This window comes from Martes martes (genome assembly GCF_963455335.1).
Source record: "Martes martes genome assembly, chromosome: 6".
Classification (NCBI taxonomy): Eukaryota; Metazoa; Chordata; class Mammalia; order Carnivora; family Mustelidae; genus Martes; species Martes martes.
The window spans coordinates 109659113-109680626 of NC_137893.1; the positions used below are offsets into that span (position 1 = coordinate 109659113).

At 35.6% G+C, this 21514-nt stretch overlaps 1 protein-coding gene across 1 annotated transcript in view; it reads left to right on the top strand.

The window, feature by feature from the left end:
• ADGRB3 (adhesion G protein-coupled receptor B3) overlaps positions 1-21514 on the top strand; it is a gene marked incomplete at both ends in the record, with an annotated part of 726387 nt that overhangs the window by 329377 nt on the left and 375496 nt on the right. Inside the window, 2 exons of the mRNA XM_080805127.1 lie at positions 410-511; positions 887-993. Of these exons, the coding sequence (XP_080661253.1) occupies positions 410-511; positions 887-993 (209 nt within the window). The remainder of the gene's footprint in view (positions 1-409; positions 512-886; positions 994-21514) is intronic.

A 21514-nucleotide genomic window follows, 5' to 3' on the forward strand; every position in this document is an offset into this window, starting at 1 on the left:
TTTATGTTTATTTCCTCTTAACACTTAGAGTTAATAATTCTGATATGGCTTTCAGTTTATTGGAAATAATTTCATTGCACAATATTTCAAAACATTATAAATATTGGGAAGATTTTTTTATATGCTTGAATGTAATGTTCAATTTATAAGCAAATTCAAATGACTTCTTTAAAAAGTCTCCACAATAAGCACTTTCCAAAGGAAGGACATTTTTGTGGAGAATTCATAGATAATGAAACGAAACCTGGTGGGTTTTTTGTTTATGAAGACATCGTTAACATCTCAGTAAAGAATATACTTTAAAGAAAAGAGTTCCACAGATAGAGAGATGCATTTGAGGACTGTTTATTGCCAATATTTAGAAAAACAAACACTGCTGGCATTCAAATCCCTCTGTTTTAAATTGCAGCACCTTATGAAATATGCCCAGAGGATTATCTGATGTCGATGGTGTGGAAAAGGACCCCGGCGGGTGACTTGGCATTCAATCAGTGCCCACTGAATGCCACAGGTAAAGTATCATGACCCACCGAAACCAAATTAGGATCGCCATCCACAAACAGCATGCTGTGTTGGCTTAGGAAGTCATCCTTTTGTCCTATATCCATCAATAAATCTGTCCAATAAGCAATTAATAATAAAGCAATTTTAGTAAAGTGCTTCATAGATGGAGCCAATGAAGAGACCTAGAAATTCTTGCTAATGCAATGGTTTCTCAGTGTGATTCACATGCACTATAAAAATAATCAATGTAATATTTTCACATGCATGTCTCCTAAGGCAGGAAAGTGTACAAACCCTTTAGTTCTTTAGCCTGCCTCCCAGTTATGTGATGCCTTCTAGCATCTCTGTTATAAAGCTTCTCTCTGTTCTTTGTGACACACAGGCACCACTAGCAGACGCTGCTCTCTCAGTCTTCATGGAGTGGCCTTCTGGGAACAGCCGAGCTTTGCAAGATGCATATCAAATGAGTACAGACACTTGCAGCATTCAGTAGGTGCAAAGCCAGCTTTAGTACTTGCTCTGTTTATTTTTCCTAATGATCACTGTGTGAGAATTTAACCTTCTGCTTTATAATCAAATCAGCCAAAATCTCTGAAAAAATGCCTGAAGGAAAAAGTGATATGACAGAAAGCTAATTTTTATAAGTCAGTGCTAAACTGCTTCATTCCTAGGGTTTGGGTTTTTATGGTTTCTGCTATTTAAATGAAAGAATTCCTTGTCTAATGGGGACAAGTGAGCAAAATTTGTTATTCAGTTTTTATCTATAGGAGTTACGTTATATATCATGATTAGCACAGATCCGTGTTGAATAGTATATAAGACTTACTTCAAAATACCATACATTTTTAAATTATATTCTTTTACATTTTAGTACTTAAGAAATGATAAGCTGTGTCACTTGGGTATCAAATTTCTCACTGCATTTTGACGTTAAGATATTGAAAAAATGACAATGTTATTGCACCAGAGAAAATTAATTACTTGCAAAAGATTAAGTGGGCCAAATTTTTCAAAAAAAAAAAAAAGCCCCTCTGTTCCCAAACATCATTGAATTATTCACAAAATATGATGTATGAATATTCTGAGCACAGATGAATTTCGCTTGGTATTTTACAAGTGCAAGCCATTGTCATTATTGGAGACTGTTGTTATCTCATCCTGACAATTGGGAGGAACTCTATCAAGGAATAAACATTGAATAAACATTGTGGAGTTTATAACAATATGATCATGAGCCAGCTGGAAAGTTGAACATTGACAGGGTTGATGTTTAGTTAAAAAAACTTTAACTTTTGTTGTGCTTATGTTTTCTTTTAATTTTTTACTGGCACTCACAAATACGCATAATTCTTAAAAAATAAAAAAACCCCAAAGAGGATTTTTGCTTGGGGATGGAGATTTAGCTCATACAATAATAATCCATATTGATGAAGCAAATATATTCGATTATCCAAAAAAACAAAAAAAATCATATTAAGAAAATCTGAAAACAAAATGTTAATATGTTTACCTATCAAATCAATAATAGTAATTAACTTGATGAGCGTTTGACTAGTTGGAGCCTTATTCTTGTTATTAATATATATATGCACAGATACATACACATATGTGTGTTACACAGAAATACTGACATGTATATCAGTTTATGCTGGCTACCCACAAATACCTCTATTTAATAATATATATTTATGTGTATATTGGTAATTGATAATATTTCATTTCACTGAGCCTTATTTCTGTCAAAATTAAAATACATATTTATATATATATATAGACTAAAATATGTAGCTTTGTTTCATAAAAGAAAATATAAGAATATGAAGTTATTTTATTAATAAGTATAAATACTTAGACCAGTATATTTCAGAATAAAGATTAACCAAAAATTTCCTAATGAATTTAATTTTAATGAGTTTTACTTCTCCCTAATTGTAGACATTCGACTTTGTTTACTTAATCTTAATAATATCCATATTCAGTTCCTGTTAATCCAGAGTAATGAATGGGAGTAATTGCATGTATTAGGTAAAACATAAGTCAATCCTTATGAATTTATTAATATGTAATGTCACATTTTTGCAGAAATTTTTTACTTTCTAAATTCAGTGTTTTATGTAGTAATACTTAAATGAGTTTGCATTCTGTGAGTGCAGGTCGTCTGATAATGGACAGAAACAGAAACACACTGTGAAATAGAAGAATTGATCTCAAATTGTGAATTCCATAGAAATCATTCAATCAATAATTTGACAGCCAATGTGTATCTGCCTTTTTTTTTTTTTTAAGATTTTATTTATTCATTTGACAGTGGGATATCACAAGCAGGCAGAGAGGCAGGCAGAGAGAGGGAGAAGCAGGCTTCCCGCTGAGCAGAGAGCCCAATCCCAGGACCCTGAGATCATGACCTGAGCCGAAAGTAGAGGCTTAACCCACTGAGCCACCCAGGCGCCCCTGTATCTGCCTTTTTGACTGGCATACATAAATCAGATGCATGATACTGTAGATAAAAGGCAGTCTTAGTGTACTCAGCTCCTACCAAGTATTAGGCACTCACCTGGGCACTTTGATAAACCAGCTTCAGCGCTCACAAGAAGCAAGGTGGTTATCCCTGCATTGGTTTGCATACAGAGAATCTGGAAATCTACAGGGGAACAATCCAGTTTTGTCAGGCAAAGAATGGAAGTTGTGCCCAGGTACAATTGCTACAAAGCTTAATGTATTTTTTAGAGGCCGTGCTACCTCCTGAACTTTTGATTTAAAATAATGTGCCCTAGATTCTGGTAATGAGGGCACGTTCAAGCTTTGTGTTTTACAGAAAAGTCATATGATCTCAGTTCTTAGTTTATTTGAAGTTACTAGCATCATCTTAACATCTCTGGAGATTTTACGGAAGAACAGATGACATACTATATACTGTTGAAATGCTTACAAATTGTAAAGAATTTTGTAACCATGAGGTATTAATACCTACATGTACAGAAAATACATTGAGTTAAAATATTATCTCAAAAAGAGTAAAATTTTAGAACTCAACATTTTATTAATGTGAACTGTACATGTGGAAAAATGTAAATAAAGACAGATGAAGTAGATAGGTAGATAGATGAGTGGATAGATGGATGTATATATAAGATTAATGTCACATGTGTTTTCACACATGAATTATGTTTAAACAGACATACAGAAATATACACACGATTGTATATGTTTACATACACACATCTAGTACTTGCCTATGGATCATGTCTCCTATTTGGTAAAGTATAGGGCCAATCTGTGCCTTAAATAATGCTTACCTAATACTTCGACTTAATCATGTGTATTCTAACTAAAGTCCATTGGAGATGGAGGTGAAACCAGCTTCCCTTCATACTCTTACTCCTGCTGCTTCTCATGCTTTGTCTGAGTAGCAAAGCTAGATAGTGCTTGTGCTAAAGAACAGTTCTGATACCCACAAGTTCTAAAATTACTTTGTGGACTCTGCATCTTCTTCTTTAATAGAATTTACTCTTTCACAATTTAATTGTTCTATTTTCTTTGAAAGATTTCATTTTGTGCCCCCCTCTATTATCATAAAGCTCATTAAATATTAATTGTTACCTACTATAGAGAATTATTTTAAGTAAATAGATCTGTTTTCCAACTCTTTTACATGTACATATATACATAGATTACATTATTTTAAATACCCATTCTATGAAATTATAGTCATAAACTAAGTTTGAAATGACATTTTATCATTAGTTAAAACATTAGTTGAGTATGTTCTATGAATTCTCTTAATTATAACCCAATTGAAGTAGACAGAATGGGGTGGTTAATCAGTATAATATATAAAATCACTAATCCATTACACTGAACATTTAGTTTGAATTCTTTGAGGACAAAAACCATGGTTTTTTTTTTTCTTTTAATCTTTATTTATCTAGTGACTAACACAGTGCTAAGCATATACTAAATATTCCATAGATGCTTATAAAGAATGACTCTGCCACTTTTCTAATCAGTAGAAGCACACTGGCAGCTGGAGGGTTCTCAGGTGATACACCAGACTTAATGTTCATGAATTTTAACCACGTGAAATTAGTAAGTATTATCCCTCATGTGCAATTTTCCTAGCCCAAAAATATCTAGAAATGTGGAGTGATTGATGACATTATTTTATGAAATTATTTGGCCATTGCAGAGGAATTTCAATAAGGTAATAATCATAAGTTGTTTGAAACCTTACAAGGTACAAAATTTAACATGATCCAACTGTTATTCATAAAAAAGACAAGTCACAAATGAATGCACACAATTTTAGAACATTGAGGGTAGAAGAATAAAGTGTAGTAGGATTCTTAAAATTTTCATATTTTCTCATATGTTAATATTTCCTTTCAATTTCTGGGATATTTTCTGAATCTTAGACCAAATAAAGTACACATAATTTTAGAGCCTATTGAGAAACAGGCACAGGAGTCAGACAAATTTTCTTGTTACTCATAAAGTTCTTTGAAGAAGAAGGATGAATATTGTGGCCAAAGTGGGGCTAGCTCTTCCTGGATCCCCCTGTGTCTGGTATACCTGGGCAGTCACAGACAGCCTCTTCTTACCCCCATCCCTCCTCTCTGTCTCTCTGTCTGCCTGTCTGTCTCTGGTTCTCTCCCCACTCTATTTTACACATGTACAAATACATGCTTACACATATATACATGCATACAGATGCGCGCGCGCACACACACACACACACACACACACACACACCTACTCCTGAAGTGATAAATTGCATAGAACAAGCAGGATACATACTCTGCATGTAGAGTGTTCTAAAGCAAAATTTGAACCAAGCATACCAATACCTTTTCCTAAATTCATCAGGCATATGTCATTCCTCCTTCCCTGGAGATGAGTGAGTGATCGGGGATTGAGAAAGGTCAAAGACATTGCTCTAGTAAAAGTCCTTCCATATGAAGTCATTGTCCCTTAAAGCGTCTTTTCTATTTTTCAGACCTTCATTTAACAAACAAGTAAATATGGAATTAGGAGGAGTAGTCTGGTCATCAAAAGTTGTTTTTGTGGGCAGGAGTGTCAAAAGCTTGAATCCTACTTTGAGGACTTTGTTTCTCCTATTTTCCTCTACTTCTATGGGTGGATTATTAGGTTAGAGAGACAAAAGTTAGAGCTATCTTCCTTTAGGGGAAGCTTGAGGGAAGAGAGAGGGAAAGAGACCCAGAGGGACAAAGACAAAGAGAGACAGAGAATAGATGTGCTTTCTTTTTTTTCTACATATTCCCTACTTTCCAGGTGAATTTTGCTCCATTGCAACAAAACTCTTCACGTGTTACAGTTTTTGGCCAATACTCCTTGCATAAGTACCCAGCACACTGCCTAAAAGAGTAGAATATTTTTTAATTTTTTATTTACTTTATTTTAATTCCAATATAATTAATATACAGTGTTATTTTAGTTTTAAGAGTACTATATAATGACTCAGGGAGGATAATACATTTTATTGCTGCAGCTAATTTAGAGGAAAGGAAGACAATAGCCACCATAGTTTTTGCTTACAAAAGATATTTAATGAGCCAAAAAATATGAAAGTCTTGTTTTTTTAATAAGTAGTTAAGAAACAAAGAACCCAATACTATGGTCCAGGCAGCCAGGAGAACTAACAGATGATTTTTGTTTTCAAGTAGTCATTAATTAAGTGGAGGTAAGTGAGTCTGAGATACGGGAGTTACTTGTTCTGCCAGCTTTTTGTAATACAGTATGGTTGGAACTCAGCAGATGATGGTGAAAGCAGGGAGAAGAAGCTAAATCAGAAGTTTCTTAATCCTGGCTGAACGTTATAATTGCATGGGAATTCTTAAAAACACCAGTGGTGAGATCACCTTAGGCCAATAAAAAGGAATTGTTACCATAGTACACATTTAGTAAATGTGAGCTATTATCATTACTAATTACAACATTAATTCGGTATTCATATACATGTATATATAATTACATCGTCCTCTCTTGGAAGAACGTGGACACCCTCATTTCAAGTACTAATGACATGGCACCGGACTTCCTTTTTGTTCTTGTTGCCAATTTTCAAGGTTGTCAGCATACTCACTCCCAGAGCTCAGATAGTCATTGCAAAACTCAACAATGACAAGGAGAAGCTCAAGAACATTATTTCCTTTTAAGTGGACAGAAGCCTCTTACTTTTATTCAGGATCAAATGTTGAAGTTTTAGGATCTGAGTTCAACCTCACAATTCCAGAGTATTTAGCATGTGGTCCTGAATAAAATTATGAGTTCACTAAGTGTTCAGCAAATGACAATAACTCACATTTATTGAATCCTGTCTACCCTGAAGGAGCTGATGGGGGAGAAAAGGAAGTAAAATGTTAACTAAATTTTAATGTTCTAAGCGATTCATATGCCAAAGTTCACAGTTTAATATATTTCAAGAAGATAGTGATAAGATCTGGCATATCTCCTAATTTTTATTAAATGCCAGACATTGTGTAAAACACATGTAGAGTTTTTAGACAATGTCAATGTCCACCAAAAACATTCCTCCTTTTTTTTTTTTTTTTTAAATCTAGATACACTGAGGAGCTGATACTTCAATGCAGTTGAGATTTGATCTGGGTTGAGGTGGTTTGCATTTTAGTAAGACTACTTCTGCTTAGTCCTCCTTCTTCCACTGTGCCCTTTTTAAAGATTTTATTTATTTATTTATTTATTTATTTATTTATTTTAAAGATTTATTTATTTGACAGAGATCACAAGTAGGCAGAGAGGCAGGCAGAGAGAGAGGGGGAAGCAGGCTCCCCGCTGAGCAGAGAGCCGGATGCGGGGCTCAATCGATCCCAGGACCCCGGGATCACGACCTGAGCTGAAGGCAGAGGCTTTAACCCACTGAGCCACACAGGTGCCCCCACTGTGTGTCTTAAAAGCTTTGGATGGAGAGCTTATGTTTGCCTATCCCATCAGCCCTGAGAAACTGTAGACGATTCAGTTCTCTCCTTCAAGAGGTACCAACAAGCTCAATACTTGAGCTTTCTTTCCAAGCAACTTCAAAATTTTTCCAAATGCATACTTACAAGGATGGAGAAAATAATACTCTGCATTTTAGAAGTTTTCATCTTAGCTTCTCAACTTCCTATACATTTCAAAAACTTAGTAAAATGTCTCATGGGGAAAAATTTTCAGTAAGATTTTCAGGGACTCTCAAATTTCCAATACATTTTCCTAGCGCTAGGCAAATAAAAAACATTAGTTTCTCTTTCTTCATTAGAGGTCCTCTTCCAGGGTTACACCTGTCCCTCACTTCTTGCCCATATTTAGCAACACCTCTGCCATGAGTAAAATTGTTGGTTACCTTAGAAAGGCTCTCCTTTTTCTGGAAATTTAGTTTATCTCCTCCATAGCTATGTGATACTCTAGGGAGTGTGGTTTTTGTAATTTATATGGATTTTTCTAGTTTTAGTGGCAAAATCATCAGCCTTAAAGGAATTACTGTACTAAACCAATAAACTTTAATTGTATTATAAAAAAAGAAAAAACTCTTCAATACATAGAATAGTGTTTCCTAGGGAATTTTAAGGGAGTCTACCATATAGATACATAATGAAATACTTCTCAAGTTATACATTACTTCATTTTTTTAAACTGACAATATATTGTTGATTATGTCTATAAAAACCCAAAAGAATTTTGGGGTTCTCCCAGGTTACAGATTTAGTGTGACTTAGAGATGAAATGTTAGGGTTAGTTTTAGCAGTTGAAATTCATTGACTTGAAATTTATTCATAGGATGATTTAATAAAATATACTTTATAGTGAATTAGGCTAATGTCAAAGGAAAAAGAAATAAAAGGAAAGTGTACTTTATTATTCAATCTTTCACCTATCCATTCAACTACCCATTAACTTATTCTACAAATACCTACTGACCTTTATGTGCAACAGAATGCAGAGACCTAAAGATAGAACTTGAATGTGACACACACAAATGCAAATAGAGTAGACAAGAAATGATATATAATTATACATTGTGATATGCCGAAGAAAATTAACCAAGTACCAACATAGGAAATAAAGTTTGGGGACTGCTTTAGATAAAGTCAGAGAGGTCTCTATGGAGAAATGACGTTTAAAGCTGTGGCCTGAAAAATGAGATGGATCTGGACATTCAAAGAGTGAAGAGAATGAGTGTGTCAGGAAGAAGAATGCCTTCCATTTGAGGGAAAAGCATTTGGAAAATCTTCGAAGTCTTTAAGTAAGTGAAAGATGACCTAGTGGCCAGAGGTATTGAGCAAGAAGAGAAGGTCATGAGATGAAGTTGGAGAGCTAGGTAGGGAAAAAAATAATTCTTTGCCTTAAAGACCTTTGCTAAGAGTTTGAATTTTATTCTAAATGCAATGGGAAGCCATTAATAGTAAAGAGCGATGTGACTCATTATAATTAATGAGGGTCATATGGTGTTCTATGGAGAATAGGCTATAGGGTAGCAGAACTGGAACCTGTCAAGCCTGCTGCAGTAATCCAGATGAGAGATGATGTTATCCTTCATTAAGGTTGAGTGAACACATTTGGCTGATGGGAATGTCATTTTCTGAAATGAGGAAGGCAGGACAATAAAGAACAGTGTGAAGCAGGTGTACTTAGGGGTTGCCAAAAGTTGTATTACACTGAGGTTTGAAATAAAGAACTTAAGAGTGCAACTAGTCAGTTTAGTTGTGATTTTTCTCCAGCACAGTTGAGCTGCTTGGATGCCCGTGCAGAGACGGCATTTGGTGGAGCTAAAACGTTTTCCGAAGACCAGAAGTATCAGCAAGCAGCACCTGGGAACTTGTTAGAAATGCAGAATCTGAAACCATGTCCCAGACCACCTTAATCAGAATCTGCATTTTGAAAAGCTCCCCCTGTGACTCATATGTACATTATAGTTTAAGAAACACAGGGATAGATTTTATCTAAGGTTGAATTTTTGGCAGAGGAATGCAAAGAAGTAAAATGATAAACAATGTAAAAAAATTAAAATATGAAGAAGGGAAAGTTTTGGTGGATGAATGCAAAGAAATTAAATGATTGCTAGCCAGTTCCATACCACAGGATATACCTGTGTTAGGTGATACCTAATTTTCCTCTTCTGGGCACATGGGAGGATTGTGTTACTTCACTTCTTGAAGTTAGGTATACACGTGTGACTAGAACTGTCCAGCTGGTTGTGTAAGGAAGTGGTCTTTGTCATGTTGGGGCTGAGAATGCTGTAATCTTTCAACCTCCATCACCCCAAGCCCCTGAATGACTATGATGAACAGAGACTTCCTGATGACCTGAGTTACATATATAGTGTGAGTGAGAAATGGATTTTTGTTGTTTTTAGGCACTGATATTTTAAAATTGTTTATTATCACAGCATAATCTATCCCATTCTGACTGGTACAGTATCACAAGAACTAGGAAATTTAAGTAATGGAAATATAATTGAAAAAACCATAGAGAAATACTGGGTTACTTAATGCTTCATCTCCCACTTAAGTGGTTCCTGAAAATTTGGGTCCCAGTCTGTGACTATTTTATACAGCTTTGAACTCAAGGAACATGCTCTGATTCTATCTCCTAGGTCAGAATATTAATAAGAGCTTCAGACTGATTTGATGTTAAGAAAAGAAATCTGATCTACCTATGTCCCTTGCTCAGGAATTGTACTTTTGACTAATTCTAGCCACTCTGAAATTAAAGCTAATTCCAGTGTATGTGTGTGTTTGTGTGTGTGTGTGTGTGTGTGTGTGTGTGTGTGTGTGTGTGTGTTTCCTGTTAGGTAAATTTACTATGTTCTCATAAATTTATAGGTTTTACAGGAAGATATGCATAGTGTATAGCTAACTGACTTTTCTTCATGAGTTTTCTTCATGACTCAGTTTATTCTTATAACAATAAATTGGAATCCTCAAGTTTATGGCACCTTATCTCTCACTTCAGGAATTCCTGGGGCAAGAAACCGGGGTACCAAATACCCATGGTCAAGGGTTATTTTTCCTGGGTTCTGTGCAGAACATACATAGTTCATGCAGGAGGTTTCTGGACTAAATCTCTCCACCAATTGGTCTCCAGACAAGAATTATCTTTTCAAATTTGAACCCCGAGCCCTAGAACAGCTCTAACATGAATGCAAGGTTTTTTATATCAGATATAGGGAAAATTAAGAACCATTAATAGAGTAGAACAAAGGGTATGCTTTCTTTTCCATACTGGATGATCTCTCTTTCCTAGAGACACCAGATAGATCTGTAAATAATTTAATACCATCATCTAACGAATGACTTTGGTCTTAGATAATTGATAGTTATGACCTGAAGCAAAAATATATACTTAGATTATTGTTTTATGAAAAGATTTTTGTATAATTATCTTTTAATTGAAGTCACTTAGAGCTGTGAGAACCTTTAAAATACCTTACAGATGGACTGTAGGAGTTGATGCTGAAAATAATATATAAATATATGATGTTTAAAGTGTGTCATTTGCACAAAATGACTACGATAAACCTTTTTTTAGGATTCACACAATAGAGACAACTGTGGCTGGCAGTAGGAGGCATAGAGTGAAAAGAATAAGGTTATTTCAGAAACACACCTACTCTTTAAACCATGACCCTCACCATATCTGTCTATATAAAGAACAAGAAGGCTTAATCCAGAACTATAAAAAGCAACTATTTTTAGACTTCATTTTTTTTTTTTTCCTTTTCACTGTCGATCTTGTCAACAGTATTAAATGTGAATGACACAGAAACTTTTAAGACTTGCCCTTTGGAGCAAAGATGGTTACAGAGTGCTGCAGTGTGAGCAGACTAAATTACTGATAATTATAATTTTTAAAGGAAATACCAAAATTATAAACCTGAAGTACTTCAGTGACTAAATTTAAAAAATTAGAAAATACAGCCCTGGGAAATAGAATCCTTGATATATCCATGGGGATTTTCCCCTCCACTTGAATAAACTACTTACAAAGTCTTTTATAGAGCCACCTGGGTGGCTCAGTCAGTTAAGCATCTGCCTTCAGCTCAGGTCATGATCTCACAGTCCTGGGATAGAGCCCACTTTGGGCTCCTTGCTCAGTGGGGAGCCTGCTTCTCTCTTTCCCCACTGCTCGTGCTCTCTCTTGCTCACTCTCTCTCGAATAAATAAAATCTTAAAAAAAAAAAAGTCTTCTATAGATATTAGTAAATAGCTTTAGGAATATTTACACACTAAATTCCACATAATGACTATTACTCAAATAATTGGCAGTACCTCAACAACCTGGGAAATTGCTTCCAGTCTCTTCTTTCTCGTATTCTTTTTTCATATGAAAAAAGATTTAGAATCTCTTTAAAACAAACATGATTAAGAATGATTTTTAGCAGCACCTGGGTGGCTCAGTGGGTTGGGCCTCTGCCTTTGGCTCAGGTCATGATCTCAGGGTCCTGGGATTGAGCCCCGCATCGGGCTCTCTGCTCAGCGGGGAGCCTGCTCCCCCCCCCCGCCTGCCTCTCTGCCTACTTGTGATCTTTCTCTCTGTCAAATAAATGGATAAAATCTTAAAAAAAAAAAGAATGATTTTTGAATATTTAAGCATTTTGACAGTTTCTAGCAGTTAAGCATGTAGTGGTTAAGAGCAGGAACTCCGAAATCTACTACTTGAACTTAAATCTTAGTGCAATTCCAGAGCTAAACAATCCTGGGGAATGCAGTTCACCACACTAAGTTGATACTCTTATCTGTAAAATATGAATAATTATGGCACCTCCAACAGTGGGTTTTTTTTTTTTTTAAAGATTTTATTTATTTATTTGTCAGAAAGAGACACAGTGAGAGAGAGGGAACAGAAGCAGAGGGAGTGAGAGAGGGAGAAGCAGGCCTCCTGCTGAGCAGAGAGCCCGATGCGGGGCTCGATCCCCGCACCCCAGGATCATGACCTGAGTCGAAGGCAAACGCTTAACGATTTTGCCACCCAAGTGCCCCTCCAACAGTGGTTTTAAAAGTCAAATGAGATCATTCATGTAAAACATTTTGTCCCATACTTGCCAGTTAATAAGCTCTCAATAACTCCTTTATCATAGTTGTAATTTTTGTTATTTTGTTCTAAAAGGTAGCAGTTATAGAACTATAACTGTAGTTGTTTAAAATTTCTGAAATCATTTGCCCTTTTATACAATTAGATATCTTTTAAAAGGCAGTTGTGTCAGGGGATATAAAATTTCCCCATTACTATATATTTCATTGTTTTGAATCATCATGGACTGCTATATTTTTACCTTTTCAGCTAGTGAGGTTGATAGTTACAGAAGGGAAAATCCATCTGTAGCTTCAGTTTAATTTAGCAAGCCCTTTGAGCAGGTACCTTTGTGTGCAGACAGTGAGATAGAAATTACAGGGGACACATAGTTGAATAAGAAAGTGCAAGCCCTTTAGGAGTTTATGGTCTAGTACAATAGATAAGAACACAAACACTATAATAATGTAAGATAGAGCAAGATTACTTCTTTGAGGCTTGAATCCAGAGATCATATCATGATTGCAGTTATCTGAGAAGAATTCAGGAAAGAGGAAGAAAAAATAACAATTTAACAAGTATATTTGGAGGGAACACTTTAAGTTTCAGAATAGCATAAGTCAGGGAGCAAAGGCAGGATCCATGGACTTTCTTTGGGAAATGGTGAGTAGTTCAGTCTGGTTGGTATTAGGAACCTATAACAGTAGCGGAACAGTGGGACAGACCAAGCTAATACTTCACAGATCATACTGACTTTTGTATAAACTGCAACAAGATATATTTGCAAATATTGCATTGCAGTTTGGCTCAAAAGAAAAATAGGGAGATCTTTAGATACAAGAAATTTGGAAGAAAAAGAAAGTCTAACTTGAGCTATAGGGGAGAGTTGATGATTCAGCAATCTATGAGAGTTTCAGATTATGTGAGACCTGGGTGCTGGAGCCTAAGATTCTAAAGCCCTTTTGGAGATACTGACCAGACCCCCCTCCCAACAAGCAGGGAGGGGGGGTCTTAGCCTCCTAGCCCCTAGCCCCCTGCAGTGAGCTGGCACTCTTTTTTTTTTTTTTTAAACTTTTTTCAGTGTTCCAAGATTCATTGTTTATGCATTACACCCAGAGCTCCATGCAATACGTGCCCTCCTTAATACCCACCACTAGGCTCACCTAACTCCCGATCACCTCCCCTCCAAAACCCTCAGTTTGTTTCTCAGGGTCCACAGTCTCTCATGGTTCATTTCCCTCTCCGATTTCCCCCAAATCACTTTTCCTTTCCTTCTCCTAATATCCTCCATGTTATTCCTTATGCTCCACAAGTATGTGAAACCATATGATAATTGACTCTCTCTGCTTGACTTATTTCATTCAGCATAATCTCCTCCAGTCCCATCCATGTTGATACAAAATTTGGGTATTCATCCTTTCTGATGGAGGCATAATTCTCCATAGTATATATAGACCACATCTTCTTTATCCATTCGTCTGTTAAAGGGCATCTTGGCTCTTTCCACAGTTTGGTGACTATGGCCATTGCTGCTATGAACATTGGAGTACAGATGGCCCTTCTTTTCACTACATCTGTATCTTTGGGGTAAAGACCCAGTAGTGAAATTGCAGGGTCATAGGGAAGCTCTATTTTTAATTCTTTAAGGAATCTCTGCACTGTTTTCCAAAATGGCTGCACCGACTGCATTCCTACCAATAGTTTAAGAGGGTTCCCCTTTCTCTACATCCTCTCCAACACTTGTTGTTTACTGTCTTATTGATTTTGGCCATTCTGACTGATACAAGGTGGTATCTCAATGTGGTTTTTGATTTGAATCTCCCTGATGGCTAATGATGATGAACATTTTTTTCATGTGTCTATTAGCCATTTGTATGTCTTCTTTGAAGAAGTGTCTGTTCATGTCTTCTGCCCATTTTTTTGATGTGATTATCTGCTCTTTGAGTGTTGAGTTTGAGGAGTTCTTTATAGATCTTGATATCAGCCCTTTGTAGTGTCATTTGCAAATATCTTCTCCCATTCTGGGGGTTGTCTCTTTGTTTTGATGACTATTTCCTTTGCTGTGCAGAAGCTTTTGATCTTGATGAAGTCCCCAAAGTTCATTTTTGCTTTTGTTTCCTTTGCCTTTGGAGACATATCTTGAAAGAAGTTGCTGTGGCTGATGTTGAAGAGGTTACTGCCTATGTTCTCCTCTAGGATTTTGATAGATTCCTGCCTCACATTGAGGTCTTTTATCCTTTTCGAGTTTATCTGTGTGTATGGTGTAAGAGAATGGTCAAGTTTCATTCTTCTACACATAGTTGTCCAATTTTCCCAGCAACATTTATTGAAGAGACTGTCATTTTTCCACTGTATGTTTTCTCCTGTTTGTCAAACATTATTTGACCAAAGAGTTGCAGGTCCATATCTGGGCTCTCTACTCTGTTCCACTGGTCTATATGTCTGTTTTTGTGCCAGTACATGCTGTCTTGGTGATCACACCTTTGTAATAAAGCTTGAAATCAGGCAACATGATGCCCCCAGTTTTGTTTTGTTTTGTTTTTTCAACACTTCCATAGTAATGCAGGGTCTTTTCTGGTTCCATACAAATTTTAGGATTGTTTGTTCCAGCACTTTGAAAAATGCCAGTGGAATTTTGATTGGGATGGCATTGAAAGTATAGATTGCTCTAGGCAGTATAGACATTTTAACAATGTTTATTCTTCCAATCCATGAGCATGGAATGCTTCTCCATCTTTTTGTGTCTTCTTTAATTTCTTTCGTGAGTGTTCTGTAGTTCCTCAAGTACAGATCCTTTACCTCTTTGGTTGGGTTTATTCCTGGGTACCTTATGGTTCTTGGTTGAGCTGGCACTCTTCTGACTCCTCTGGTCTCATGGACTAGAAAAACTGTAAGTCTAGGTTGTGTCTAAAAAATATGTAGTTAATACAAGGTTTTGGATGTAAGAGGAAACAGATGGGTTTTCAAAAGCTGAAACTTCTTATCTGAGCCATAAACAGAAGGAATTAATATGAAAATTAGCATGAGATGATTCAGCATCTTTGACTTGCTTCAGGGCCCCACCTATGAGAAACACACTCAAAACTAGTTTGTAACAACTCTTTTACAAACCAGCAACTTGGCCTCCCAGACAATAAATGCATCTCACTGAATATGAGTTGATAATAATGACAAATATCATTAGGGAGAATCAACAAATTAGGATCATTAGCAATGCAAGAAATAAAAATAACAGAAAATATGAAAGAAATGATAACATGTATTTAAAAAGATTTAAGAGATTTTGAAAAGGAGAATGGAAAGAACAGTTGAAGAATGGAACAATATGAAAAAGATTACATAAAACTTCTATAAGTGAAAAATACTGTCATTAATTAATGAAGAGACCAAATAGCCAAGTAGACACAACTGAAGAAAGAATTAGTAATCTGGAATTTAGTCCTAGAAAAAGATCACTCAGAAGGCAGAACAGATCAAGAAATGAAAAGTAAGAAAGAGAACTTAGAAAATGAAGAACAGAATGAGAAATTTTAATGTGTTTAATAGAAATTTATTCCAAAAAGAGACCACAAAGATTTGTGGGAGAGGCAACATTTTATGAGTTAGTATATAAGAATTTTTTTTAAGTTGAAGACTGATAAGATACTCAGATTGAAATAGTACCAAATAAGTAAAAACAAATCCAAATAAATGTAATTTGCATTACACTAAATACAAAAAGAAAAAAATTTAAAGCTACCACACACAAAAAAGGGGGAGGTGGTAATTTACAAAAGATCAGCTACTTTGTACTTGCAACAAATAAGGCACTAAAATCATATTATGAAAATACTATGGGGAAAATAAAAGCATCTTTATCTAAAAGATCAATTGAAAGTGAATATAACAACAATAACAAAAAAAGACGAAGACTGAAAAAGTTAGCATTCACAGAATCCTACCAAAATAATCACTTAAAGTTTAGAAAAAAAGGAAAATACACTCTGAAAGAAGATAATTTAAAAATGAATGGTTAAGAAGCAATTGTGAGGGGCACCTGAGTGGCTCAGTGAGTTAAGCCTCTGCCTTTGGGTCAGGTCATGATCTCAGGGTCCTGGGATCGAGCCCCACATCGAGCCCTGCTGAGCAGAGAGCCCACTTCCCCTTCTCTCCACCTGCCTCTCTGCCTACTTGTGATTTTGGGGCACCTGGGTGGCTCAGTGGGTTAAAGCCTCTGCCTTCGGCTCAGGTCATGATCCCAGGGTCCTGGGATCGAGCCCCACATTGGGCTCTCTGCTCAGTGGGGAGCCTGCCTCCTCCTCTCTCTCTGCCTGCCTTTCTGCCTACTTGTGATCTCTGTCTGTCAAATAAATAAATAAAATCTTAAAAAAAAAATTTAAAAAAAATTTAAAAAAAAAGAAGCAATTGTGAATAGACTGGTTAAAAAGCATTGCTAGTTTAAAAAAATCAATAATAAAAATAACAATAATAATAATAAACATTAATTTGAGGAATTCAAGAGCAAAGTGGATTCAATTACTAAGTAGCATTAAAGATGGAAGAATAAAACTGAAATAATCACTAACTGAGTAGAAAAAAATGTCAAATAGGGTTGGGTGGATACAATGAGATAAAGGGAGATAAAATATTAGAAATGTGGGTTAGGGTTATACTTGGATGGCCTTGTAAATCAAACAATGGAGAGGATATCTTATTTGATATGAAAATGGATGATTTTTTTGGTAGTTATATTTGTTTTTTGAGCCAAGAAGTGACATGTTCAGAGTTGAAAAATTAGGATAGTTTAGCATGGGAGACTCAGTGATACCTGTTGGGATACCTGTTGTGATGAGGTACTGAAGACCTAGACCAGCATGCATCTCTTCCCTATAGGTAAAAAGGACAGATGTGAGAAACAATACATAGCTAAGATTCAGAGGGCTTAGAAATTGAAGATGGGAAAATAAGGGCTAACTGTCACTGAATATCTTTTATCTAAATATCCTCAGCTTCGTATTAATCCTTCATAACAACCATATAATGACATTTGTTTCTTTTCACAGACAAATCAGAAAATCCTAGGGGAATGACAATTTGTCCAGTGACCTATGTGGTAAATAGTAGAACCACAATTTAAATCCAGGTTTTGTGACTCCAGCAGTTCTTTAAACTTAATATACTAATAAGATTTCCAGAGACAATGCTTAGTAGGTAATTGTTGAGTTTAATTTGCAATTTAAAAAATTGTGAGTTTTAGACCAGATTTCATACTTCCAATTTTGATTTTAAAGAGAAACAGAAAGAAGACAGTAGTTGAAGGGAAAGTAGCAGTATTTAAATAAGATACACTGTGTCAGGCTGTATTTTTATGAGAGGGAAAGATTGGGGAGGATTGGGTGGGATTCAAAATCATAGACCTAACCGTAGCCTTCAATCATAAGATCATAGAGATAAAAATAAGACAGGTGAAGTGAAAGTAAAGGACAATTTGAAACGGAGAACTGAACTCTATTTCTTCATCCAGAAAAGAGAAAAAACAGTCCAGCAGATAAACAGGGATTGGTCATTCTAGAAATAGCAAAAGTGTAGTCTTAAGGCAAGGAGAGAAACTTCCACAGTCTACTTGTGTTATAGAAGGAAGATCAAGAACCTGGAATTGTTTTTCAACTAAATATGTTCTGGATGGCTATTTGTCTCAACTGAACACTCTTTATGCCCTTTATAAATGCTGCCAACAGTCTACACTCATGTGTACAAATATTACAAGATATTTGTTCTGGGTGCTTTTCAATGACAGTGCCAGGAAGGATACTAATTAGTGACAATTGTGAGAGCTGGTGGTGTGATGGGGCACCTGTCTGCGAAGGGCTGGGCTGAGAACAACTCATTTCACAGAAGCCTGCTAAGCAGCTGTCAGATGGCAATGACATTAATTTACTACTGACTCGGGCTGCATTTGATGCTGACCCAGGCATGAAAGACTGCTTTTTTCTAGCTCTGATTAGTTGAGCCATCCACTGCCTTCTGTACAATTTTTATTGCAAGTAGAATATGTGTCTAACTGTTTTATTCCTCAAGATTTAAGTCAGTCTTATGTTTTTGTTTGAGGGGAAGGATATGTTAGATCTGTGCAGGTAAAATCCCTCACAGACAGAGGTAGGGGTTGCCAAAATAATGGAGCTGTTCTGAAGTAGTTAGATGATGTTTACCTTGGCAGCTGTTACTTACATTCTATTTCTAATGGAGAACATTCAAGTCCTCTGCAACCCTGAGTATCACAGCTGTGATTTGTACGGCCAGCACAAAACTAAAGACTGAGTTTTACGACTTTTTTTTTTTAAGTAGACCCTATCAATTTCATTTCTCTTTGCAACTTTCCTCACACTGTATCTACTGAACAGGACACTTTTCAGGCCAGAAGCTACACTGTCCCTTTAAGTCAGAAAGTTTATTTATTTCATGCTGTTTGATACCAATGTTTTCTGTTTTCAATGTTGATAAACACGCTAGCACAGCTTTCAAGTGTGCCTTACTTAATCCTATGACTTAACATAAACATAGAAGGACATTGGCATATTCATTCATTCATTTATTCAACATACTAGAAAGTCCTCTAGGTGCAGGGAATTTAACAGTAAAAAAAAAAAAAAAAAAAAGATGTCTTTCTTCACAAGGCTTATATTCTAATGGAAGAGGCTAGAAAACATATAAGCCAAGAGACAGATACACAATGGTTAGTAAGGCTGAGCACAATGAAGAAGGGTAAATTGATTGAGAATGACAAGGAGACCATTTTGTGTAGAGAGTCAGGTAAGACCTCTCTGAGGAAATGACAAAAAACAAACGAACAAACAAAAACATGTGGATTTCTGTGGGAAGACTCTTCCAGGCCAAAGGAAATGCTAGTTCAAGGGCCCTGAAGTGGACATGCACTTAATGTTGTACAACGAATGAGGGGACAGGTGTTGAAATTCTCCAAGAAATAGATCATGTAGGATATGCTGTCTGTGATGAAGCAAGCTTTCCTGTGTGCAGTAGCTGTACTCACTCTGTTATGCTTGCGTGAGTTCATTTGAAGTTAAAAAGAAAAGAAAAAAGATTAAAAAGAAATTTTAACTCTATAGGCATATTTTTTCTAATCTTACAGGAGACATGGTAAACTGAGTCTCTGATGGGTTCAATGACATAAATAATAAGTTGAAACATTTAAATAAAAATCTAGGCAGCTATGGCTTCAAAGCCCTTTCCATTGTATTACATTATGAAGGTATAATTAGGACACCATAACTGAAATGCACTCTAACAAACTTTTACTCTACTACATTCTAAGGCTGTGAATAAGGCATGGAACCTACCCTCAAGATTCAGAAAGACTATTGGCACAGAAAGACATATAGGCAAACATACTTCAGTGTGATAGCGTGATGTGTGTGTAAGATAAGAGAGCACAGGGAATGAACCCACGAACTCTGTATAGATATTTAGGAGAACCAGGAATAAATATGAGTGGTATATAAACATGGGCTAATGTAAGGGAGGAGGGTGAACTATTCAGTGCAGAAACATGAAGTTATGGAACACATGACCTGAACAGAAAATTGCAAATAGTTATCGATAGCAGAACTGGAGTTCAACTTGGTAGTACCTATCTTCTTGGCAAACCAGCTGCCTTTTACTCTGAAGGTCAGTCCTTTCTGATCGCCCAGTATCATGGTTAAATATGTTAATGTCATTCCGCAGCAAAGTCCATTGAAATTTTAGAGATATGCAAGGGCTCGATCATTATGCCGTCCAATCCTTGGGGCTTTAGTCAGTGGTCAGTCGCTGCCACTGAGGAGAGGTGAGGAGAATAATGAAAGAAGAAAAGAAGAAGAAATAAAATGTCTAAATCTGTTATTTTTTTTTTAGGATAACATAATGGGAATACAGTTTATCTCTGAAGAAGTTTATTTTATCAAAATATTTTAGAGAGTTTTAGAGGCTAAAGAAAAGTATCATCTGAAGTGCCAAGATAATTTGTAACATGTTTTTTTCAAATAATTCATAACTTTTGGACTAGTTCAGATTGATTGCATACTTTAAAGGATTTGTTGTCATATTTCTTAATGGGAAATTGATAATTACAGTTATCATACATTAACCTTTCTATTTCAATAATTTCTGGTGTGTTAGTTCTTTATTATTTCATACCCTTTTGAAAATTTAATCTTATCACAACTTTACCAGTGGAATGATATTGACCTTTTAGTAAACAAATAAAAATATAATGGATCATTGCTATCTCCTTACCTTTTCTTACTTTGCTGTTATACCACATTGTAAAATGTTGTTCTTCCCTTGAAATGTGAGATAAGCAAATATGACAATTGGTGGCAGATTTCTCTGGCCATCAAACTAATTTAAGCTTTGCATCTTAATTGTTCATTCTACTGCTGAAGACATCACTGCCTTTTTTCTTTTTTTGGTTATTTTGTTTTATTGTTATTGTTTATTTATTTTTTAAGTAAAGCTAATGTAACCTAGCTTTCATTTAGAGATGTCATAGTACATCTCTAAAATTTAGAGCATTTTCTTGAGCTAAAATTTTCATAAAAACTTTTTTTTGCTGTTACATAAAGATGTGTTTATTTTAGAAGGTAAGACAAAAATTACTAAGCTCACCTTATTAAATACAAATGGATATGTTTTTTTGTTTTAATTCCAGTATAGTTAATGTACAGTGCTTTGTTAGTTTCAGGTGCACAATATAGTGATTCGATAATTCTATGCATTGTTTAGTGCTCATCATGATAAATGTACTCTCAAAACCCTTCATATATTTCACCTATCCCCCACCTACCTCCCATCTGATAACCATCAATTTTTCTCTATAGCTAAGAGTCTGTTTTTCAGTTTGTCTCTTTTTTCTTTATTTGTTTTGCTTCTTAAATTCCATGTATGAGTAAAATCATACAGTATTTGTCTATTTCTGACTGCTTCATTTCATTTAGCATTTTACTCCCTAGAT